Below are 20,512 nucleotides of genomic sequence, written 5' to 3'. Positions count from 1 at the left end.
CTACAGGAAAAGAAATTCCACCTCAACATTAGGAGGAACTTCCTGACAGTAAGGGCTGTTCGACAGCGGAACACACTCCCTTGGAGTGTAGGGGAGTCTCCTTCCTTAGAGGTCTTTAAACAGAGGCTGGATGGCCATCTGTCGGGGATGCTTTGATTGTGATTTCCTGCATGGCAGGGGGTTGGACTGGATGGCCCTTGCGGTCTCTTCCAACTCTATGATTATATCATGGGTTTTTCTGTGTCTGAGTGTGTGTGACTCACCCAAGATCACCCAGTGGGTTTTGATGGCACAGTGAGCAATTGTAGTCTGAATCTCCAGTCATAGCCCAACACTCAAACCACTACACTATGCTGGCTCTCTGGTGGAGCATAAGGATGGCAAAAGATGCTAATTGTATTATTTTTAGTTTAAAATATAATCTCTTTTTTGAAAGCAAAATAGATCTTAATCCCAAAGAAATGTGCTTAATGTCAGAGTAGGAGAAGCAAACTCCCTTTTGTACCTGTAATCATGACAACTGTGCTCTTCAAATACCTGTGCTATGTAAATACATGTGTTATTGATATGCACTGTCAAAACTGTACGTGCTGAAAGTATTCCACAGAATCACGGAAGGGGCCACAAGGGCCATCTAGTCATCTGTTTCCCCTTGCCATGCAGGAATAAACCCAAATACTCCTGAAAGATGCCCATCCAACCTTTATTTGAAGACCTCCAAAGAGGGAGAGTCCATCACTCTCTGAGGCAGTCCATTCATTCTTGAAGAGCTCTACAGTTTAGAAAAAGTCTTCCTAATGTTTAGGTGGAATCTCTTTTCATTCCTTTTTTTTAAAAAAATCAGGATTTTCTTGTTTTGTCCTAAAATACCAGGGAGGTAGAATACATATTGTATGGGATGGTAGAAAGAGAAGAGAGGCCTGCCCAAGCTGTAAAACATCCTAGCAAGGTCCCCTCTCTGTTGTCTTCCAGCCAGAAAGGGAAGAGTTTTAAAAATCCAGATAGGAAGCCAAGGCTTGCTTTTGGGTGGGTGCTGTCCTTTCCTTTCTTTCTTTTTAAACATTTTAAAATGGTGTTTTACACGGTTTCAAATTGGCATTTTTATTCAATTCTGTATTGATGTTTCATATTCTTCTGTGTTTTCATAGCAAATTAAATATTTGAACCTCTGTGAGTCCCATCTTTGGAAGAAAGACAGGATAGAAATCTAATAAAGCAATCGGAGAAATGCTAGTTGTGTTTTTTGCAACTGAAGGGATACACATCTGGGGAGGGGGAGTTAGGGGGTCCCCTTAAGACAAGGGTGGGAAGCATGGAGCCCTCCAGATGTTGCTGGGCTGCGACCCCCAGGAGTCCTAGTCAACAATATTTCTGCAAGAGACAACTGAACGACAGCTGCAGCAGAATGTAACAACTCTGCGTGTGCGGCTTGTTAAGTAACTCCCATGCAGAAATAGCCTCATGCCTGGCAACCCTGGAAAGACCCCTGCAGCCAAGCCACAGGCCTTAGGCATAATGGCCTGTGCTGGTTCTAACTGCCCCTACAGCAACAGCAGAGTCCAAGGGGGAAATGTCGATGGGGTTTATCACATGGAGGAGATTGGGCGTTTATCCCATGAATATCCTGGGGAAATGGTGTAATTACGTGAAATGATTTCACACGACGTGGCACAAAACCCACCATTAAAGTGGTCACAAGTGATAAAGTGCATCTTTTTTACTTCTGGGATGTCAGTGACAATGCATTTCCAATATCACTTTCTTTGCACAATTGTGGGTGATAATCATTTGTGCGATGACTAGCTATTTTCGCATTGTTTGTGGGATGCTTTAAATGGACTTTAATCTCTCTTTAATGCCCCTATGGATCAGAGAGACTGCAAGCTCCCTGCTACTTTGACAGAGAGCTCCAGGAATGTATTTTTAAGGCAACTGCTTCATAGTCTTAATTTCACGAAGTGTCTTCAAGTCCTTTCTGACTCCTGGCAACAATAAGGCCAGCATAAGGTTTTGTTCAGATGAGTTTTCCCACTGCTTCTTCTGAGGCTGAGAGAGTGTGACTGGCCCAAGGTCTCCCACTGGGTTTCTATGGCCAATCAGGGATTTGAAACCTGGTCCGAGAGGCAGTGTGGTGTAGTGGTTTGAGCCCTGGGCTATGACTTTGGAGACCAGGGTTCGAATCCCTGCTGGGCCCTGGGACCTCACTGGGTGACTTTGGGCGAGTTGCCCTCTCTCAGCCTCAGAGGAGGGCAATGGCAAACCCCTTCTTTCTAAAAAGCCCTCCCCCTTCCTTTCCCTTCCCTTCCTCCCTTTGGCTGCATCCGCGCTGGAGAAATAACCCGGTTTGGCAGCGCTTTAACTCTTTTTCTGGCTCAAGGCTATGGAATTCTGGGAGCTGGAGTTTGTTGTGGGGCCCAGAGCGGAGTCTTGAGCCCGAAAAAGAGTTAAAGCGCTGCCAAACCGGGTTATTTCTCCAGTGCGGATGCAGCCAAAGGGAGGAAGGGAAGAGCCCTCCTCGCCCCTTCTTCCTCTTCTTCCCCTCCCTTTGTGGCTCTCCAAGGGGCGCTTGCAATTCACACACCCCGCCCCCACCCCTCTCCCCACACAACACACCGAGGGAGGGGGAGGGGGAGGAGGGGCTGGCTGGCCTTCCAGGGTTTTGTCCTCCTCCTCCTCCTTTGTCCTGAGAGAGGCTCCCTTCTTCTTCTTCTTCTCCCCCCGGTTTCCACAGTTCCTGGGGAAGAAGGCAGGAGGGCCGCTCTCCTGCCCCACCGAGGGAGCGGGGGAGAGGCGGCCATAAAGGCTCCCAAGAGCAGGAGAGGAGCCCTCACTTGGGGGGAAAAGGGGGACACAAGGATTCTGGGGGGCAACTCGCTTCCCTCCCCCACACAAAGTGGAGCCCCCGTCTTTCTGGACCTTCGCTTCCTGCCCTCCCCTCCCTTTTCGCTCTTTCGCTTTCTCTTCCTCCCTTCCTCCCCCTCTTTTTTCCCTTTCTCTTGCTTTCCCTCTCTTCTCTTCCTTTCTTCCCCTCTTCCTCCTTTCTTTCCCCTTTTTATTCTCCTCTTCCTTCCTTCCTTCCTCTCTCTTTCTCTCTCCTTCCCCCCCTCTCTCTCTTTCTCCCTCTCTCTCTCTCTCGTCTTTGCCGAGGGGGGGGGTCTGGGGCGCAGGTGAGGCGCCCTTCCATTGGCTGAGGGGCTGGCGACCAGGGCCCTGCCCGCTTTGTTCTCTGGGACCGGCAGCTGAGTCCCCCCCACGCAGCCCCCGCTCTCTCTCTCTCTCGGCTGGCGAGGAGGAGGGCGCCAGCCAGGGCAGCCAGGGCAGGGATTCCGGCGGCGCAGGCAGAGGGGCAGAGCTGCCGCTGCTGGGCGCCGGCTGCGGAGAAGGAAGGAAGGAAGGAAGGAGGCGCCGGGGGCAGAGGCAGCAGCAGCAGCAGCCCTGGGCCCTCTCCCTTCTCCCCCAGAGAGCCCTCCTCTCCCGCTGCCCGCCTCCTCCGGGGAAGAGAAGGGGAAGCAGCCACAACCAGCAGGAGACCAGCAGCAGCCCCCGATCCCATCCTCGGAGGGAGCCCCGGCGGAGGGCCAAGCAGCGCCAGGTAGGACCGCCTTGGGCTCCTTCCTTCCTTCCTTCCCAGGGGCCCCTTTGCCCCCGTCCCTGAGCCCGAGCCCCCCGGGGCTCCGAGCGAGAGCTCTCCCGGGCTCCGTCCGGGGGCTTGGCGGGAGCCGGGCCGGGAGGGCAGGGCAGGGGCCTGGGAGGGAGCCTCCTCTGAGCCGGCCTCCGCTCCAAGGAGGGACGGCCGAGGAGTGCGGAGGAAGCCGCCTCCAGACTGCAGGGAGGCTCCGCTTGGGTCCGGCTTGGAGGGGCCTGGAGCCCCAGTGCCACAAGCCCAGAGTGTGCCCGAAAGAGGAAAGGAGGGCCGGGTCCAGGGAAGGGGGCCCTGGCGCTGGCCCCTTTGTGTGTGTGCGGCCAGGGCAGGTGCGGGAGGCGGAGGAGCGGAGGCAGGGCGGCGGGGCAGTGCTTCCCCTCCCTCTCCTTCCGAGGGAGCCATCTGGGGCAAGCTTCCTTAGAGAGACTGGAAAGCCCCGCCGGCCCTTGGAGCGGCTCTGGGGCGCCTCTGCCTGCCTTCGGGGATCTTTCGATCCTCCTTTGCGGCTTCGCCCATCCCTTTGGACTTGCTTCCTTTTAAGTCAGCTGTGTCCCTGGCCCTCTCCCCGCCTTTCCTGGCTTTCTGTCCCATTCAGATGCTGCTTTAGACCGTTCCCAGCGCTGCCTTGACGAGTGTATTAACCCCCGCTTTCTCTTTCTCTTTCTCTGTCTGTGTCCCTGTCTCTGTCTTCTCTCTCTCTGTGTCTATACGTGTGTGGTCCATATAAGTATCTAGAAGAAAGAAAAGGCCCCCCTTGGGCCAGTGAGGGGCTCCTGGCATCACCTCTGCATGGCATGCCCTCCCAGGCTGTCTCTGTAGGGAATGTAGAGAAAGGTCTGCCACACTTTCTTCAGGGCTGCCCCTTCCCTTGGAGGGCTGTTTGCCTCTTTTGGGGGACGGCAGTGGCTGTAGACCACTATTTCAAGCATGATAAGCAACGCAAATGTTTTCTTTCAAGAGAGGAGAGGAATGTTTCCCAAGTTTTTGTGAAAGTTCTGGGTCTGGAACTAGATGAACGCCTTTCTTGTTTAATCCGGTGTAATAATTCATCCCTGATCGGGAGAACCTGCAATCTGAAAACCATTGAGTGAGCAGTGATGGTGGGGTTTGTACATGCACAGGCACCCACCACGTTCATCAGTTTCCATCTCTGTGCAGTGAACGCTTGGGATGGGAATATTGTTACATATGGGTGCACCAACATACATGTAGCGCTTGAAAGGTATAGCTGTATTAGTCTGTAGAATCAGTCTGTAGAGAGATCTTGTAGCGCCCTTGAGACCAACTGAAAGAAAAGGTGGCAGCATGAGCTTTCCTAGATTGAAGTCTACTTCCAAATGCATCTGAGGAAGTAGACTTCTGCCTGGGAAAGCTCCTGCTGCCAACTTCTTTCTTTCAGTCCGTCTCAAAGACACCACAAGATCTCTCTCCATACCTGGAACCCTGGGTCAGTAAGCACAGCACACGGGGGAAGAAGCCCTTTGAGAGCGTTTTAAGTGTTTAATATAGCAGCCGACTAGAGCTACACTTTGCAAACTCTGTATTTCCTTCCCAAAGCCAGGTGGTGTCTGGGGATCAGGAATCAAGCTGGAAACATTTGTTGGCTTACAAAAAGCAAGTGGAACTAGTGGGCTGCGTTTTTGTCAAGCCTCACAGCAGAAAGTGTTTGTAATTTTTGCCTTCTCAAACCACCCTGGTGACTACCACCTTGAATAAATCTTCCAAAATGGAGGAGGGGGGAGGCCAGCCCCAAAAGGACTGGGAAGTGTTCATCCCTTTCTGTGTGGTTTCAGACTGGCTTGAAACCAAGACCCAGAGGAACAAAGGACCTAGGGCACTTGAGACTGCTGTTCTGTCACTGACACGATGGAGAGCACCAGGGATGGCTGGCTGAAGGTCCATAGTGCTCCATAGCCCACTCTGTCCATGCTAGAAATGAGTGAGTGAAGGAAGTACTCCCATAAGCCTTCCTCATTTCTTGTGGAATTATATTGATTTCTCATTTAAGAGACTTGAAATGAAATGACTTGCTCAGATCTGGTTTGCCCTCTCTTTGCTAATGAAGAAGAAAGGTGTTGGGTGTTCTCCACCCCCCCCCCCCCAGTTTTGGAGGGGGAGGTGGTATTTGAGAATCACAGATTATAAACAGCAACACACACCACACGGCACAACAAGCAAACTCTGAACAAACTACAAAGAGAATAAGGATTTGTTTTCTCCCAAGAGGTCAGGATCTGTTTCATTCCCTGTTCTCAGGATTTTATGTGGGATCCTGATCCACTCTCAGAGTATGAGTTGTGATGGGATTATGAACTGTCCTGAATCTGGTGCTCTGTAGTATTATCTTGGATGCTGTGCCTTACATATTGGTGAGGGAAATCTATCCATACACCTGTAAAGCTACCATTTTCATTTTCAAAGAGGTGACAGGAAGAGGCTAATCTATATATTTGTGGCTTTTGTGTTTTCATTAGCTCAGCATGTGCCTTGTGTCACCAGACCTTTATCTTGAATTTGTCAAGGTAACAACTGAGGTAACAATTCTGATATTTACACCCGTGGCAAGCAGCTGGACACACAGAATGACTGGAAAGTGGAGGACCAATTCTGGGGGTTGCTGCAATTGCTACGCTGCCATTTAGGCTAAATTGCTTTGGGAAACAAACCTTATATAAAAGATAGAACAGGAAACCTTTGTTTTGTCTATTGTTTGTGATAACAGAAGGCAGCATTTTTATTAATGCAGATAGTTTTGGGAATATTTGCTCGGTGCTGCTTAATGTATGATTCAAAAACAATGGAGCAAAAGTAAGGCTGTTCTTGTCCGATTTTGTGCCATTCTTTTTGAAGCACCTTGTGTTAGCTAAAAACCCACCTGGGCTGCTTACGCTTACTGTCTGCTGCAGAGTATTTCCTAGAATCTTTTGTTCACTTGTTCAGTTGTGTCTTCATGAACACTTTCCCCTGGTGTCACGAGCGCAGGATAAATGCTGTTTAGGGGGAAACTATCCATACTAATCACTATGAGGCAAAAGAACAAAATTTATTTTTTAAAGTTTGGCTCCAGATTTTTTATTTCTTTTTTCCTACAGTAAAATTTAGAAGCGTTTGCTTATTTGTTTAATCCAAGGTATCTTACAGTATGAAGTGAAAGTACTCTTAAAACAATATAGACTACAGAGGGTTTTTATGTTTTCATTTTTTTTGCACCTGAGACCCTGCTTTTAGTGGAGACATCTCTGGAATCCGCCTGCCCAGTAGACTAACTTGGTTTTGCAAATAAATTGCCAAAAGGTGCTAGCCTGTAATGCTTCTTTATTACTGTTTCTGCCAATATAACATTTCTTTTAGATTACTCAAAAGATTTTTCCCTGGCCACAGCCAGCCAGGAAAGTAGTTATTCACAAACTTTATCATTGAAGAGTTTTTTTGCTTTTGTCTGTTTTATTTGTATCCCGCACTCCCTTTAATTCAAGTTGGTGGTTTTACCTGTAACTTTGAGGCATGTGTGGCTGAAAAATTGTGACTAATCCATTGTGTCACCTCTTAACTAAGTGGGAATTGGGACCTTGATCTCATCCAGCCCAGGATCCAACATTTTGTCCATTGCACCACACTGACTGCGCTGTGTCACATAGGACTGCCTGGCCACTATAAGCTGTTAAGCCTGTTGTTGTTTTTTACCCCACTTAGACAGTGCTTCCAATGAGAGATATGCATTACAAAAGCATATCCTCACTAAGAAGACCACAAACACAATTTATGATTTACAACAGTTCAGTTGCTCAGGGACTGGAATATGTGAAGACCCTATGGATATCATCATTGCTGATTGTTGTTGTTGTGTGCCTTCAACACGTTTCTGATTTTTGGCAAACCCACAGTGATACCAAACAAAGCATTTTTGTTCTCCGGTCATCCCAGTACACTTATTTTATTTAATACCTATTGATGATACATCCAAAGATGCATTACTGGGGGTCTAATAAAAACCCAGAGATGTTGTTTTGTGTCTGCAAATTTTAATGAATTTGGAACCAAGCATTTAGAGGGCGACCCACTGGAATCTATCACCTGTTCAAATTCTCTTTTTCTAGTTTGGTCCCTTTTCATCTCTTCCTATAATTTCCCAAACATTGCTTTTTCATTTATCTGGCATTGGTTTCATCTGGCAGATCCTTCCCCCTGTTTTTAAGGACCATTTTCTGTCTCTTACTTGCACTTTCTTTCTCTTTAGCCTGCTTGTTTCAGCTGAAAAATTGCTTCCCTTAACATCATCCTACCCTCGTCTTTCTGGTAAGTATATTCTTCAGAGGATGTGCCTACATATCTTAGTACAAGAATTGACAAGTTTGCTCTATGCCCAGGAGAAAGATAGGTTCTTCACAGTGGAACCTGTCACTTCCCCAAAATGGCGTAACCTGATGAGGGTGGGGCTTAGTATAGGACACAGGATAGATACCGCACCAAAATATCTTGCAAGGATACAGAAGTGAAGGGCTATCTAGGTATCTCTGTATGTTGTATGTGGTCTTGTCTTGCTTAATTCTCCTGCTGTTTTGCCTAGATGTGTATTTTAAAATTTGCATTAGCATATTATTTTGTGCATCTTAAGGACCTTGCACCAGTGTTTCAGTGTGGGTGCCTGGAGGCTTTCAGTTGATGTTTCACTGTCTTAGTACATTAGCACTGCCTTAATCTTTCAGTTAAGAGCTATCTTGCCTAGTGTTTTAAGGAGAAGATGTTCCTAACTTCAGGACCCTGCAGATTTAGCATCTTTAAAAATCAAACTTAAAGCTAATAAATTTGAATATAGCTATTTTTGTCACTCTCCTGCTCACCCTTCCTGTGCTCACATTTCAGTGGTCTTTGTTTCTTTGTTTTATACTGTTAGTTGTATCTATGTTAATGGTTCAATATACTTCACTTCTGTTTGCCTTGTATCTTGACGCTTTGTGTCCTTGCTTTGTGATGTTGGCTATCATGTGTACCTCTGTAGTCATGTTTGTCCTGCATGTACTATGAGCAGAACTGTTTAACAAGGATATTGGTTCTTAAGAGAGAATCCCATTTCACTTTGGTAGATCAAATCTGAAAAATAGTGACTTTGCTTTGAAGCTGCTTCGTAACCCTTGTTATAGATTCTTGATCATTAGTACTGGGGCTGGTCTTTGTGATCACTGGCTAGTTTTAGGCTGCAGGATATTAATGCAGTTTGGAGGAGCTAAATTAATTTTATGAGATGACTATGTGTCTTCAGATAATTCAGTAAAATAACAGCCTGGTGGAATCTGAAGATTGAGATAATAACCCTTTGTTTTAAGCTTGAGGAATGAATGAGTAATTCTATCATTACTCTTCATCTGAAATAGAAGCTAGGTTGGGAATATCAATAAGTTTTTAATGAATCTCCTGTCATCACTGTGAGATATGATCTCTCAAAATTAAATCAAATATGCTAGATAGCTGAGGTTAGTGGTGTATGTGTGGTTGAAAGAATGACCATTATCTTCATATGTTGCATTCAACATTACAGCTGATCCATTATTCATTAGTGCTACCATTCCCTGTGTATTTAGATGCAGTATCATGTTAGACACTAAGAAAATTCTTGAAGCCAATGAATAAAATCACTGACAGTCCCCTCTCCCACCTCAACTCAGTGAGGTCACCCATGAAATAGTTTGGATTCACGGGGGACAGTGCGGGATCAATCCTAGATTATAAGGCCACTAGTATTTTGGTCTCTGCCTTCAAAAGATTTAACTAGAATTGTGCCTAACGGATGAAAAGCAAAACAACGCAGACTATTTTCTTCTTTGTAGGAAGTGTAACTGCTGAGCTGTCATTGCTGTGGGGAGCCTTTTGTGAGATACTATCTCATTGTCTGTGCAAGCTAATACCTGGTGTCTTTCTCCTGCCGTCTGGTTCTCTACTCATGGATAGCTCAAAGAGGAAAAAGAAAGGACAGGGGAGGAGAACTGGCTCAGGAATGCAGACAGGTCAGACTCCCTCCTAGACTTTAAATCCAAACTCCTTCATAGTATCACAAAGGCTCTGTGTATATGTGTATGTGAGAGAGAATGTATTTGCATATGTTATAGTACTCAAAAGCAAGAATTTGCTATTTTAGAATAACAAAGAAACAAACCAAGCTTCAATGCTTCTTTTAGATTTTAAAAAGGTTAGCTCTGAGCACAAAAAATGTAGCTTTGTGCATGTGCAGGGGTTGAAATGTTTACCTTGCAAAAATACTGGAAATTATGTTTTCATGCCAATATTCATAACTTACAGTAACTAAATTAGTACTTTCAAAAATGAAATGCAAATTAAATATTGTACCAGAGGGGTGCATAACATGCGCTAAATGGTGTCCCGTCCCCCCCACCTGACATGAAAGTTTAGATGCTGTTATTTGGCATGAGTTTTATTTATTTATTTCATTACTACAAAGGCTAGCTTTCTAATTAGCAATACTTGATATTCTTTTTATGTCTACTAAGGCTGGATTTGTTTCCTTGCACACTACCACACATTTTAAACAAGTTATCATATGCCTGATGCCTGACTCACAGAATGCTTCCTCCTACAATATATGTATTTGCAACAACTTTGATCAGCCTCAGTGCTAATTCTAGTATACCTCATGGATTCAATGCTGTCATTCAAGATGCTTTTGTCTGGATACACTGTCCTTTTTTGTGTGTTTTGAACCCAATTATATTGGGCTCTGCTTACATATTTGTGATATGATCCTGTAAAGCTTGTAGCAAGATTAATATTTTTTGCAAAATCCTCATATGCAAATACTTATGAAAGTTATCTTTTCTTCTTTTGCACTGGTAGTATGTTTTCTCCTATAGTAGCTGGCTTGGAAACTTGTAGCAATATACCAGAAGGCATGGCTATTCTTTGGAGTAAAATGAATTTCTTGGTTTTCTGCAATTGTACAATCATAAGGTATCTGCTGCTTCGGGGACAAAAAAAATACAGACTTTTTCTAGACAAATTTTAGTCCAGTTCAGTTTGGTCTTTAGGCAATTTGTCATCTTCATAAGCTTTAGAAAGTACACTCTCCCAAATGTATTCTCTTGGGATTTTTGTACTTTTTTTAAAAAAAAGTCCAGCTCTTCATACTAAACCTTGCCTTCTTAATTAGAGCAAACATTTTAAAGTTCTGAATGAATGTGTTGTTTTTTTCTCTGTTGTCTCAAACTTGGATCTAGGGGTACTCAGCTCTAGTACATACGACTGTACCTGCATGTGTTTAAAACACGAATCCCTGCTCATGTTTTCTGACACAGTCCTCTTGCCAAGAAACTTGTTTGCATAACCTGTGCTTGCTCAGTCATAAAATCTGTTGCATTGTGTTTACCTTTTTGTCCCTTTTTCTCAGCACTCCTTCCTTCCTCTATTGCAAGTGTATTCTTTTCAATGAAAACAATGATATCATTCAGCAATGTCCACGCTAGGAGATTAAAGAATTTATAATGAGTTTAAAGATACTGTACAACAGGACATGAGAAATTCACTACTATTTATGCTATGGGGGGCATAGGTCTGATATACTGCAGCCTCAAATCAAATCATTTCTCCTATGTCCTTTTCTTTGCTCGTCTTTATCCATCTCTCAAGCCATAAATTGGAAATCATTTGAAGGCATACAGCAACAACAAAGGGCCACATAAACTGGAAAGGCTCACTTGAAATAGGTCCTCCGGATTTTAATCTGAACATTAAACATGCTATTCGAGATGCTGGATCTATTTGGATAAGGTTCATCAGTTTGTATAGTTCCTTTAAAGTTTGGTTTAAAATGCAGAGCTTTTTCATGAGCTCAGTGACATGTTTAAATATTTGAAAGGATGTCATATTGAGGAGGGAGCAAGCTAGTTTTCTGCTGCTCCAGAGAACAGAACCGGGAAGAATGGATGCAAGCTATATGAAAAGAGATTCCACCTCAACATTAGGAGGAACTTCCTGACAGTAAGGGCTGTTTGACAGTGGAACACACTCCCTCAGAGGGTGATAGAGTCTCCTTCCTTGGAGGTCTTTAAGCAGAGGCTGGATGGCCATCTGTTGGGGATGCTTTGATTGTGATTTCCTGCATGGCAGGGGGTTGGACAGAATGGCCCTTGCAGTCTCTTCCAACTCTATGATACTATGAAGTTTATCACACCGGAGTTAAAACGTTCCCCGGTGCATTCTAGCGGGGGCGTGCAGGGAGCGTGATGGGAACGCGATGGGTCCCAGATTGCCATTTTTCTGCACAGCGGAACACCGCCTTTGCCGCTGGGCGTTCCCGTCGCGTTCCCATTGAGTTCCAGGGGGCGCAATTTCTGGGAACTGTTTCAAAGCATTCCCAGAAATCGTGCCCCCTGGAACTCAATGGGAACGCCTGGCGGCAAAGGCGGCGTTCTGCTGTGTGGAAAAATGGCGTTCTGGGACCCATCGCGTTCCCATCATGCTCCCTGCACGCCCCTGCGCACCCCCGTTAGAATGCACCGGCGGACGTTTTAACCCTGGTGCGATAAACTTCTATGATTCTATGGAAGCCATCAGCTGATACTATCATGAGGTATAGGGGTGGGCGGGCAGATGTGAAAGAGAACAGCGCTCTTATATCTTTAAGAGTTGTGACTGAGGTTGTATGTTTAGGAAAGTATACCCAACCTCACATAATTCAGGGACATGATACTGCACAGCTTCTTGAATTACTGTGTTATTGTCACTACAGACCAGTCCTCTCACTCCCAGCTCAAGTACTTGTAAACTTACATAAATCAGATTACTGCACTACACTCTTATAGTGCTAGTATTCCACTTTTCCTGATCTGGCTGCCTCCTGTTGCATTCTGGGCTTTGTAGTTCAGTGAGGCCTAAGAGCTCTTGGCTGAGAACTCAAACTGCCCCTCCCTAAACTGCAAATCCCAGAATGCAATAGGAGGCAGCCAGAACAGTTAAAGTGGAATAGCAACACTATAAGTGTGTAGTGCGGTAATCTCCTTTGTCTTTGTGTAGTCTAAACGTGTATAAATCTTTTAATTAGAACTAAACAGCCTAACAGCACAATCTTGCCCATGTTCACACAGTTAAAAGAGTTGGGCAGCAAATCAAGTCCTAATTTTCCCTAGAAGCCAAAAAGTGCATGAACTGAGGCTGTTATACTTTGAACATGCCATGGGATGACATGACTCATAGAAAGGACAATCAGGCCTGCTAAAGCGGAAGGCAGTCAGAACAGAGGAAGACCACATTACAGTCAAAAGTGGATGGTTTTAACATCTTTGTGCAAAGAAATTGCCAAGAGCTTTTTCAAGGTGTAAGGTAATAAGTAGATTATGTTTTTTTATTGCACCGCATCTAGGCTAAAGCTTGACTAGCTTCAAATTCTGCACACCATCCAGTGAAATTTGTCTACACACTAGGTAATCAGAAACTAAATCAAAACAATGACTGTGGTTTCTGCCCTTTCTGAGACTAAAACAAAGATTAGAACAATGGTATCCAGCAGCATTGGGAATTAACACAATAGTTTCTGCTGGGAGGCAGCTGCATCACACACTTGATCCAAATCATGGAAGAGCAGGACCAGAGCTTGGAAAGTTACTTTTAAAAAGTAATCTGTTTATGCAACTTGTCACAAAGCCCAAATGAAAGTAATCTGTTGTTGTTGTTGTTGTTGTTGCTTTAAATACACAATGTATTACATTTTTTTAAAGAAATCTTAGGAATAATAAAAGAATGGTCTAAATCTTGAAAAAATATATACTCAGAGTGTCTCTTAAAATGCTCCAAAATATAGATGTATCTAGAAAACATTGGCTGTAATGTGCAAACAAATATTTCCTCTTTTTACACTACTTTCAAAATTCAGTTCCAGTACATTTTAAAATGCAACTTTATTAGAAAAAGAGGGGTAATTAGTTACAAATAACTATGTTGTTTGTAACTTGTTACTACCAGTTCTATGTTAGCTATAGTTCACACACATAATTCATTTCTTTGAAACTGGGCAGCATGCAAATAGTGAGATCCTTTACCCACATTTTGGTGGGGACAAAAGCTCAGACCTTACTGAGGTCGTATTTTGTGCCAGTATCCAGATTACTATTAAACATACATTTCTACATTTCTGTTCTGTTTAAAACTTTATTCAGCAGGGGAGCAGGCTGCATGGTACATGTGACATTAAATGCCTTTGGCTGACGGTTTTCTTCATATATTCTCCATTTTGAGGAAACCAAGGTGCCACTGGACTACTGATGTATCTTGGGTCATAGATTTAGCTCTACACTCATTTGTCTTATACTCAAATGGGACTTGCTTCTGAATAAACACACAGCCAGAAACTAAACTGTAAAACTGGCTAAAACTCAAAATGGGACTGGTCCATGTATTTGTTATTAATCAACCAATCTAGGACTGAGCAGGATGGAACTTGTTGAAATAATGGGACAGTTGCTCACCATTTTAACATGTCTGTAGCAACATAGTTATATTACACCTAAGGGAACTCGGAAAGTCTAGATTTATTTATGCATCTGTCCTTCCTTTTATAGGGTTTGGGGAAGCATAGAGTTCTGTGAAATTTCTGTATTTCTTTCCAATTCTCTCAATCATCTAAGGCAAGAATCCTGTATGTAAAGTTGGTTTCAGATTTTTTGGGCAGAGGGCTCCTTCTCCATGGGTATTATTAGATTTCCAAACTGAATACAGCAAAATTATTATTATTATTTTGTCATCCTTCATACATTTTCCCTTCTGGTCTTCTGACTTATCCTGTTGTCTCAGTGCTCAGGAAAATCACTGGGTTGTTTTTTTATTTGAAATTTGTTTCACTGATCTTTAAAACATCAATTGGCCTTTGGCTGTTATCCACTATTAGGGCATGCCTGCATGGGCCAATTAAACTGGTTTCCCTCCACCCTCAGCACGACCTGTCTACATGTTGAAGGGCCAAATCCTCAATTTGAGTGCAGACATGAAAGTAGCCCATCATTGCTGCTGACCACAGAAGTAACAGGGAATCTAGGGCAGCTCCATTGTCAGAATACTCCAGGAGTAGCCCACAGTATTCTGGCTTGTGTAGACGAGCCCTTAGCTTATTTTCCTACTTATTTAAGCTTTTCCAAGCAGAAGAGCCCTACACTGAAGATTGGCAGGAGGAGACTACAAAAGACAGACTCAGGTTGCAGGCAGAGGTATTACTATCTCTGGAAGTACATAACATGTTTTATTCATCTGAAACATCCCTTCTCCAGAGCTGAACTGAAGGGGGAGGAGGTAAGAGTATCAGGAAATACCAGGTATGTGTGTGTGTGTGCCTTCAAGCAGTGGCATCACTAGGAGGGGTGCGGTGGTGCAGTCCGCACTGGGTGACATCCCAGAAGGGAGGTGACACCTGGTCAGGCCCTCCCCTGCGCCACCCCTGTCCTTCCCCACGCACTCCAGATGTGCGTTATCTCACCCTTTTCCTCATCAGGAAAAGGACAGGGCAGCACAAGGGAAGGGAGCGAGTACTGCCCCTGGAAGCCCCACCCCCCAGAAGCCCCACTCCCACATAAAGTTAACATTTCCTGCCATTCCATGATATGCAAACTCAGCAGTCTGAAGAGACTCACTGTATCTAACAATAACTTTGGGTCCTCAAACTCACAGTGGTGTAAGACTCTCAAAGGATTAAACATAATATCAATAAAAACAAAATACATTGCATTTTGGGTGGGGATAACTATAGTACAACTTGAAATACTGAATTGGTTGTTTTTAGCAGTCAAGGAAGAAGTATTTGTGTCAAATTAAATAGTTTCATGAAAACCTCAGGATTGCAGCTGCCAAATAATAGAAAACAAAAGGTTACAGATATATGGGGAAGAGAGAGAAATGTCATAACATTGTTATATTAAGTAACAGTGCATCCACACCTTGATAACACTCTTTTAAAAGAATGATAGGCCTGTTACAGACTGCCAAAATAAAGCTGCTTCGGGTCTCTTTGGAGGTATGCTATTTAAATGATGCATGGGTCTTAAGAGTCCAGAGTTCGCGCCAAAGCCACACTCCATTCCTAAGCACTGGAGTGCAGCTTTGGTGCAGCTTCCGGATTCTTAGGGTGCATGAATCATTTAAACAGCATACCTCCAAAGAGACCCGAAGCAGCTTTATTTTGGCAGTCTGTAACAGGCCAGAGATACATAAAGATAACTAGGAAGTGCAACTGGAATTGTCAGGGTAAAGCAAACGTTCCATGTAAATAAAAGTTAAAAAGGATTAGCACTTTCTGGTTCAACTAAAGAAACAGCTAACATTCTGTTGATATTCATTTATTTTTGTGCTAACAGCGCACATTGTGGCTGGCACTTCCATGATTAAAGCAAGACCCAGCCTCTGGCAACTTCTCATTCTAAGCATTGCTTATTACAAGAAATTGCCGTATTATATTTGTGTTGTGCCTGGAAAAAATATTTTTTGGTGTGTGTGTGTGTGGGTGTGTGTCAGGGGAGGGGGACTACAATTGACAAGCCTGCGGAAATTTTGCGTATTGTAGTAAAAAAGGTCATTTTCCCAGGATTTGGATTTTTGGTGTCCCCCATGGTTACTGAGAGGATTTTTTTCAAAGAAGTAGCCATGTTAGTCTCTTGCAGCATAAAATGGAGAACAGGAGGGAGAGAATGAGACACCCAGCCAAGTGATAGATGCTGGGCACCTTGTTCTGACCTCAGAGTGAGTGACTTGCTGCAGTGATAGCCGTACCAGGCAGCACAGTGAGATGTGCACACCTGGTATAGGTGGCATTGCAATGGAGAGCCCCAACTAACGGGGAAGTTGGGCATCTCTGGGGCCAGAATACCCCAGGCTGCTCCTGGAGCATTCTGACCAGTACAGAAACCACCCAAGGCAGGATTTTGTACAGACTGCAATAAAACTAGCTCCATGTTAATGACCTTGTGGTATTAGAGGTTAACTTTCTGCTTTAGCAGTGGTATCCAGGTTGTGTTCCTATGCAAGTACATTGGTTTTCTCCTTGTGCCGCTGCTGGATCACTTACTCTTAGCACTGAGCTGTTTTAGAAATGCAGTGGTGCATAGGATCTGGCTGTAAAAAGGGAAATGGCTGAAGTATATAAAACTGTGATTATAGCATAGAAGTGGACAGGTTTCAGTCATTTACTTTTCCATGTAATGCTAGAGCTAAGGTGATTCTCGATTATATTAACTGTTAATGGGTTTAAAACTTTTGATCTGTGAAACTTGCTGCCATTGAATTAAGTAATTTATTTTGTTTAGTTCTCAGACACATGATCTTTCAAAGAAGCTGGCAACAGTTTGAATCATACATCAGTGAAGATCAGCAGTGAAACAAATGAGGCCAGAAAATGGAATAGGAACATTCTAGGAAGATGGGAACATTGACAGGCTGCTAGGCTCCTACATAGCAACAGCTTTTAGTCAGAAAGCTCATTGTGTCTGTCCTAAGGCACAAAAATGCCTGTGGGTAAAAACAAATGTAATATTAATACAAAATTAAATAAGAGCTCCCAGCAAATTCTTCAGGTGATGCACAAGCCCAGATTCTTCCCCTCATTTTAGGGATTGGAAAGCCAGGTATACATTCTAGTGAATCTTCTACTGGCTCAGCAGTCTTATTGCTTCTCTCCCCATGAATTGGGCAGAGTCTCAGACACCCCCACACACCCCAGTCCCTGTGTTAAAGGTATCAAGGCATTGTTGTTGTGTGCCTTCAAGTTATTTCTGACTTATAGTGACCCTACGGTCATAATCATGGGGTTTTCATGTTTGTTCAGAGGAGGTTTGCCATTGCCTTCCCCTGAGACTGAGAGCATACATGTATGTATGTGTGTATATTCCAAAAGATCTTTTTTGTTTTCAGTGCAAAAGAGATGGAGGGGAAGTTTCTTGATAACACCACAAGGGGCCAACAAATCAGCTCTGTACAGCCATACTCAGCTCTCTCAAAACTGGTCTTTTTAAAGCCTGGTTCTAGAGATCAAAGAGACAGTGTGGAGCAGTGGATTGAGGCTGGACTAGGACTTTAGGAGACCAGAGTGCGAATCAGCATCCATCTGTGGAAACCTGCAGGGTGACTTTGGGTGCATTACCCCCTCTCTAAGACCCAGAGGATGGCAATTGCAAACCTCAACTGAATAATTCTTGCTAAGAAAACCCTAGAACATGATTCCTATAAGCTGTGGTTCATTTGAAGGCACAAAACAACAGCCAAAGATAGGAGATATATTTCCATTGAATGTGGTGAGTGTGCTTCTAGACTGAATTGAACTTCTTTAAAAAAAAATCCAAAATATTGTCTGTGTCTATCTTACCTGAAATATCTTCAATAGTGCTTTGCTAGTATGAAACATAAAGAAACTTTCTTCAAACATCTAGATACATTCTTTCTAAATCTAAGTTATTATCAGACTAAATTGGGATAATCTGCAAATAAAAATCTTTGTATCCACAAATTGTCCACGTCACAGTCCACAAGCAGGGATTTTTGATTCTGGAGATTTTATTCACGAGCAAGAGTTGCAACAAAGCCTATGTCAAAAATTAAGCACCACTATGTTCGTTGTGGCCTGTTTCTAGGTAAATGGATATTAGTTTATTGCATGATTGGGAGGACTGTAGCAGATCTCCCTTGTCTTTTAATGTCTTGTCTGTGCTTGAGTTAAGGTCTCCAACATTTCACCAATTTAAAAAGTGACACATTTTAAAAAACAACCTGCTATCATGGCAAGATCACTGACTACAGTTTTTACTGTTACACATTGCTGAAAGCATTAAAATAATTTCAACAATTACTTGAATTCACCAGCTTAGTTCTTTACTCCTATACTAATGTGCAATAAAGAAAAAATAATAATTTATGCTGTGCTATGATTTTATTGAGATACCATTCATTTTAAAATCTTCATACATCTTGTGTGACATCAGGCTTAATGATTGCAGTGGCAGATTAATATTTACTGAAGGACAAGCATTGAAAGCCCTGTGATTACTATGATCAATTATTTGAAAACTGACATGATTTAGCATTCTCAACTGCTCCATCTATAGTCTGTGGGGCTTGAGCAGTATGAAAAGACACAGAGATAGATAGGCATACTGACAAAGGTTCTTGCTGCTTCGATTAAAACTTGACTAGCTTTAATCAAAGTGATTTTTTTAATCAAAGAAAAGGAAAATTAATAACTCTTCGAGAACATGGCCACATAGCCTGAAAAATCCACAAAAAATATAATATTTTTCCATGCTTCTCCACGAGCTTATATCCTAGTCTAGAGGAGTAGAAAAGCCAGCTTCCATGTTATGTATCAGTATTACACATGAACTGTTGTGCACACTTTCATACACATAAATAGGAAAACAGCAGATAATGTGTGTGGATTAGATGAGCATATGCTTTTAACTACAGCTTATTTTTTCAACTGAATCAAAAACTGAAATGAATTTAAATTGTAGATTATTGGCACAAGTCACAAATCAATTTCTCTCTTGTTTGTTTTAATTGGGGGGGGGGAAGTCCCCCCTCCCAATGTCCTCAAAATTTCCAGAAGTTTTATGTCTCTAGTGAGGTCTGATAGGTGTTTCAGTCCAACATCTGAAGGGGCCACAAGTTGCCCACTCCAGTTCTCTCCCTTTCCTTCCCACTCCCATCTATATATCTCAGTACTATATATCATAGGGCAGGAGAATCCCAGACCACATAAAAACCTGTTAATAAAGATTATGCAGCATTTTAACATCCTGAAAATGAATTACAATGAGGAACTGACATTAGGGCATTGTTTGCTTGGACACACTTTGAATTATCCAAAATAGTTCATGAAACCAACTGAGTTCTGCACCTTACAATGAAAACAAAAGCAGGGAAGGAGGGGAGAAACAGAGTGGTTTGTATGGGAGAATGAGGGAGAATGTGTGCATAAAGGATGCACCTCGGCATCAAATCTACAGACTTATATTCATTTATTATTGAATTAAGGGGGGGGGAACCACCAAGCATTCCTTGTGCATAGTCTTGGTACGGGGGATCTTTTTTGGATTTGATTATTGGTGAATGCTGAACCATTCTAAGATGATGTGGCCAGATTAATGGTCTGAGCCAAATCTTTTGTCCTGTGCGTGCCCCTGTGTAGTATACAGAAGTAAAGAAACATAGCTGTCACTTTGTGCCTTAGAACTTGTATCTTATATTAATAATTCAGTTTTAATGCAGAAGCGAATAATAAGCTAAGACTGACAGGCCATCGGCCCATTAGAATATCTTCTGGAGCGTCTTTTGACAAAGTAAAGGTGTGAGTGGATAAAGAGAGGTATGGATGCTTTTTTCTTGTCCTCAAAATTAACCTGCTCTTTGCTCAAAAGAAACATACAGAACTCCCCATTCCAACTGCCTGAAGAGGTAATGTCCTTTAAACAACCTGGTTGGGACATTCATAGGTTTAGATTCATGTGCATTTTTTAAGGAAGTGAAAAGATCTTTGAAGAGAAATTCTTTTAAAGTGCAGTTGCTTTTCTTCAATCTCAAAGGGTTGAACTGATACAAATTCAGCTCAAGATGAACAATTACTTCCTATGCCTTGCAGACGCTGCAAAAGAGAGCATCTCTATTTTAACTACATTTAATTCTGCTTCCTTAAAGCAGAAACATGGAATTAACCAGGGTTCTCTTGTTGCCTTTTCCACTGATATCATTCCATCATTCACATTGTGTCTTATACTTTAGCTCTTTCTGGAGCATTCAAGGTACAACTCCAGTGTGGCTCCTGAACTGAGAATAGTTACAGAGTACCAAAACTATAACTGGTTCAGTGATAACACCTTTTCTGATGCCATATAGCAA

At 43.2% G+C, this 20,512-nt stretch overlaps 1 protein-coding gene across 1 annotated transcript in view; it reads left to right on the top strand.

Annotated features, from left to right (window-relative positions):
* Nucleotides 1-1,515: 1,515 nt before the first annotated feature.
* The window catches only part of LOC121920348, a 52,130-nt gene continuing 33,133 nt past the window's right edge, over nucleotides 1,516-20,512 (top strand). The window contains exons 1-4 of the mRNA XM_042447481.1: nucleotides 1,516-1,606; nucleotides 3,193-3,592; nucleotides 7,881-7,939; nucleotides 9,469-9,645. Coding sequence (XP_042303415.1) covers nucleotides 1,516-1,606; nucleotides 3,193-3,592; nucleotides 7,881-7,939; nucleotides 9,469-9,645 — 727 coding nt within the window. The remainder of the gene's footprint in view (nucleotides 1,607-3,192; nucleotides 3,593-7,880; nucleotides 7,940-9,468; nucleotides 9,646-20,512) is intronic.

The sequence above is a fragment of the Sceloporus undulatus genome, chromosome 2, assembly GCF_019175285.1.
Source record: "Sceloporus undulatus isolate JIND9_A2432 ecotype Alabama chromosome 2, SceUnd_v1.1, whole genome shotgun sequence".
In the NCBI taxonomy this organism is placed as follows: domain Eukaryota; kingdom Metazoa; phylum Chordata; class Lepidosauria; order Squamata; family Phrynosomatidae; genus Sceloporus; species Sceloporus undulatus.
This window is presented reverse-complemented; position numbering and strand designations above follow the sequence as displayed.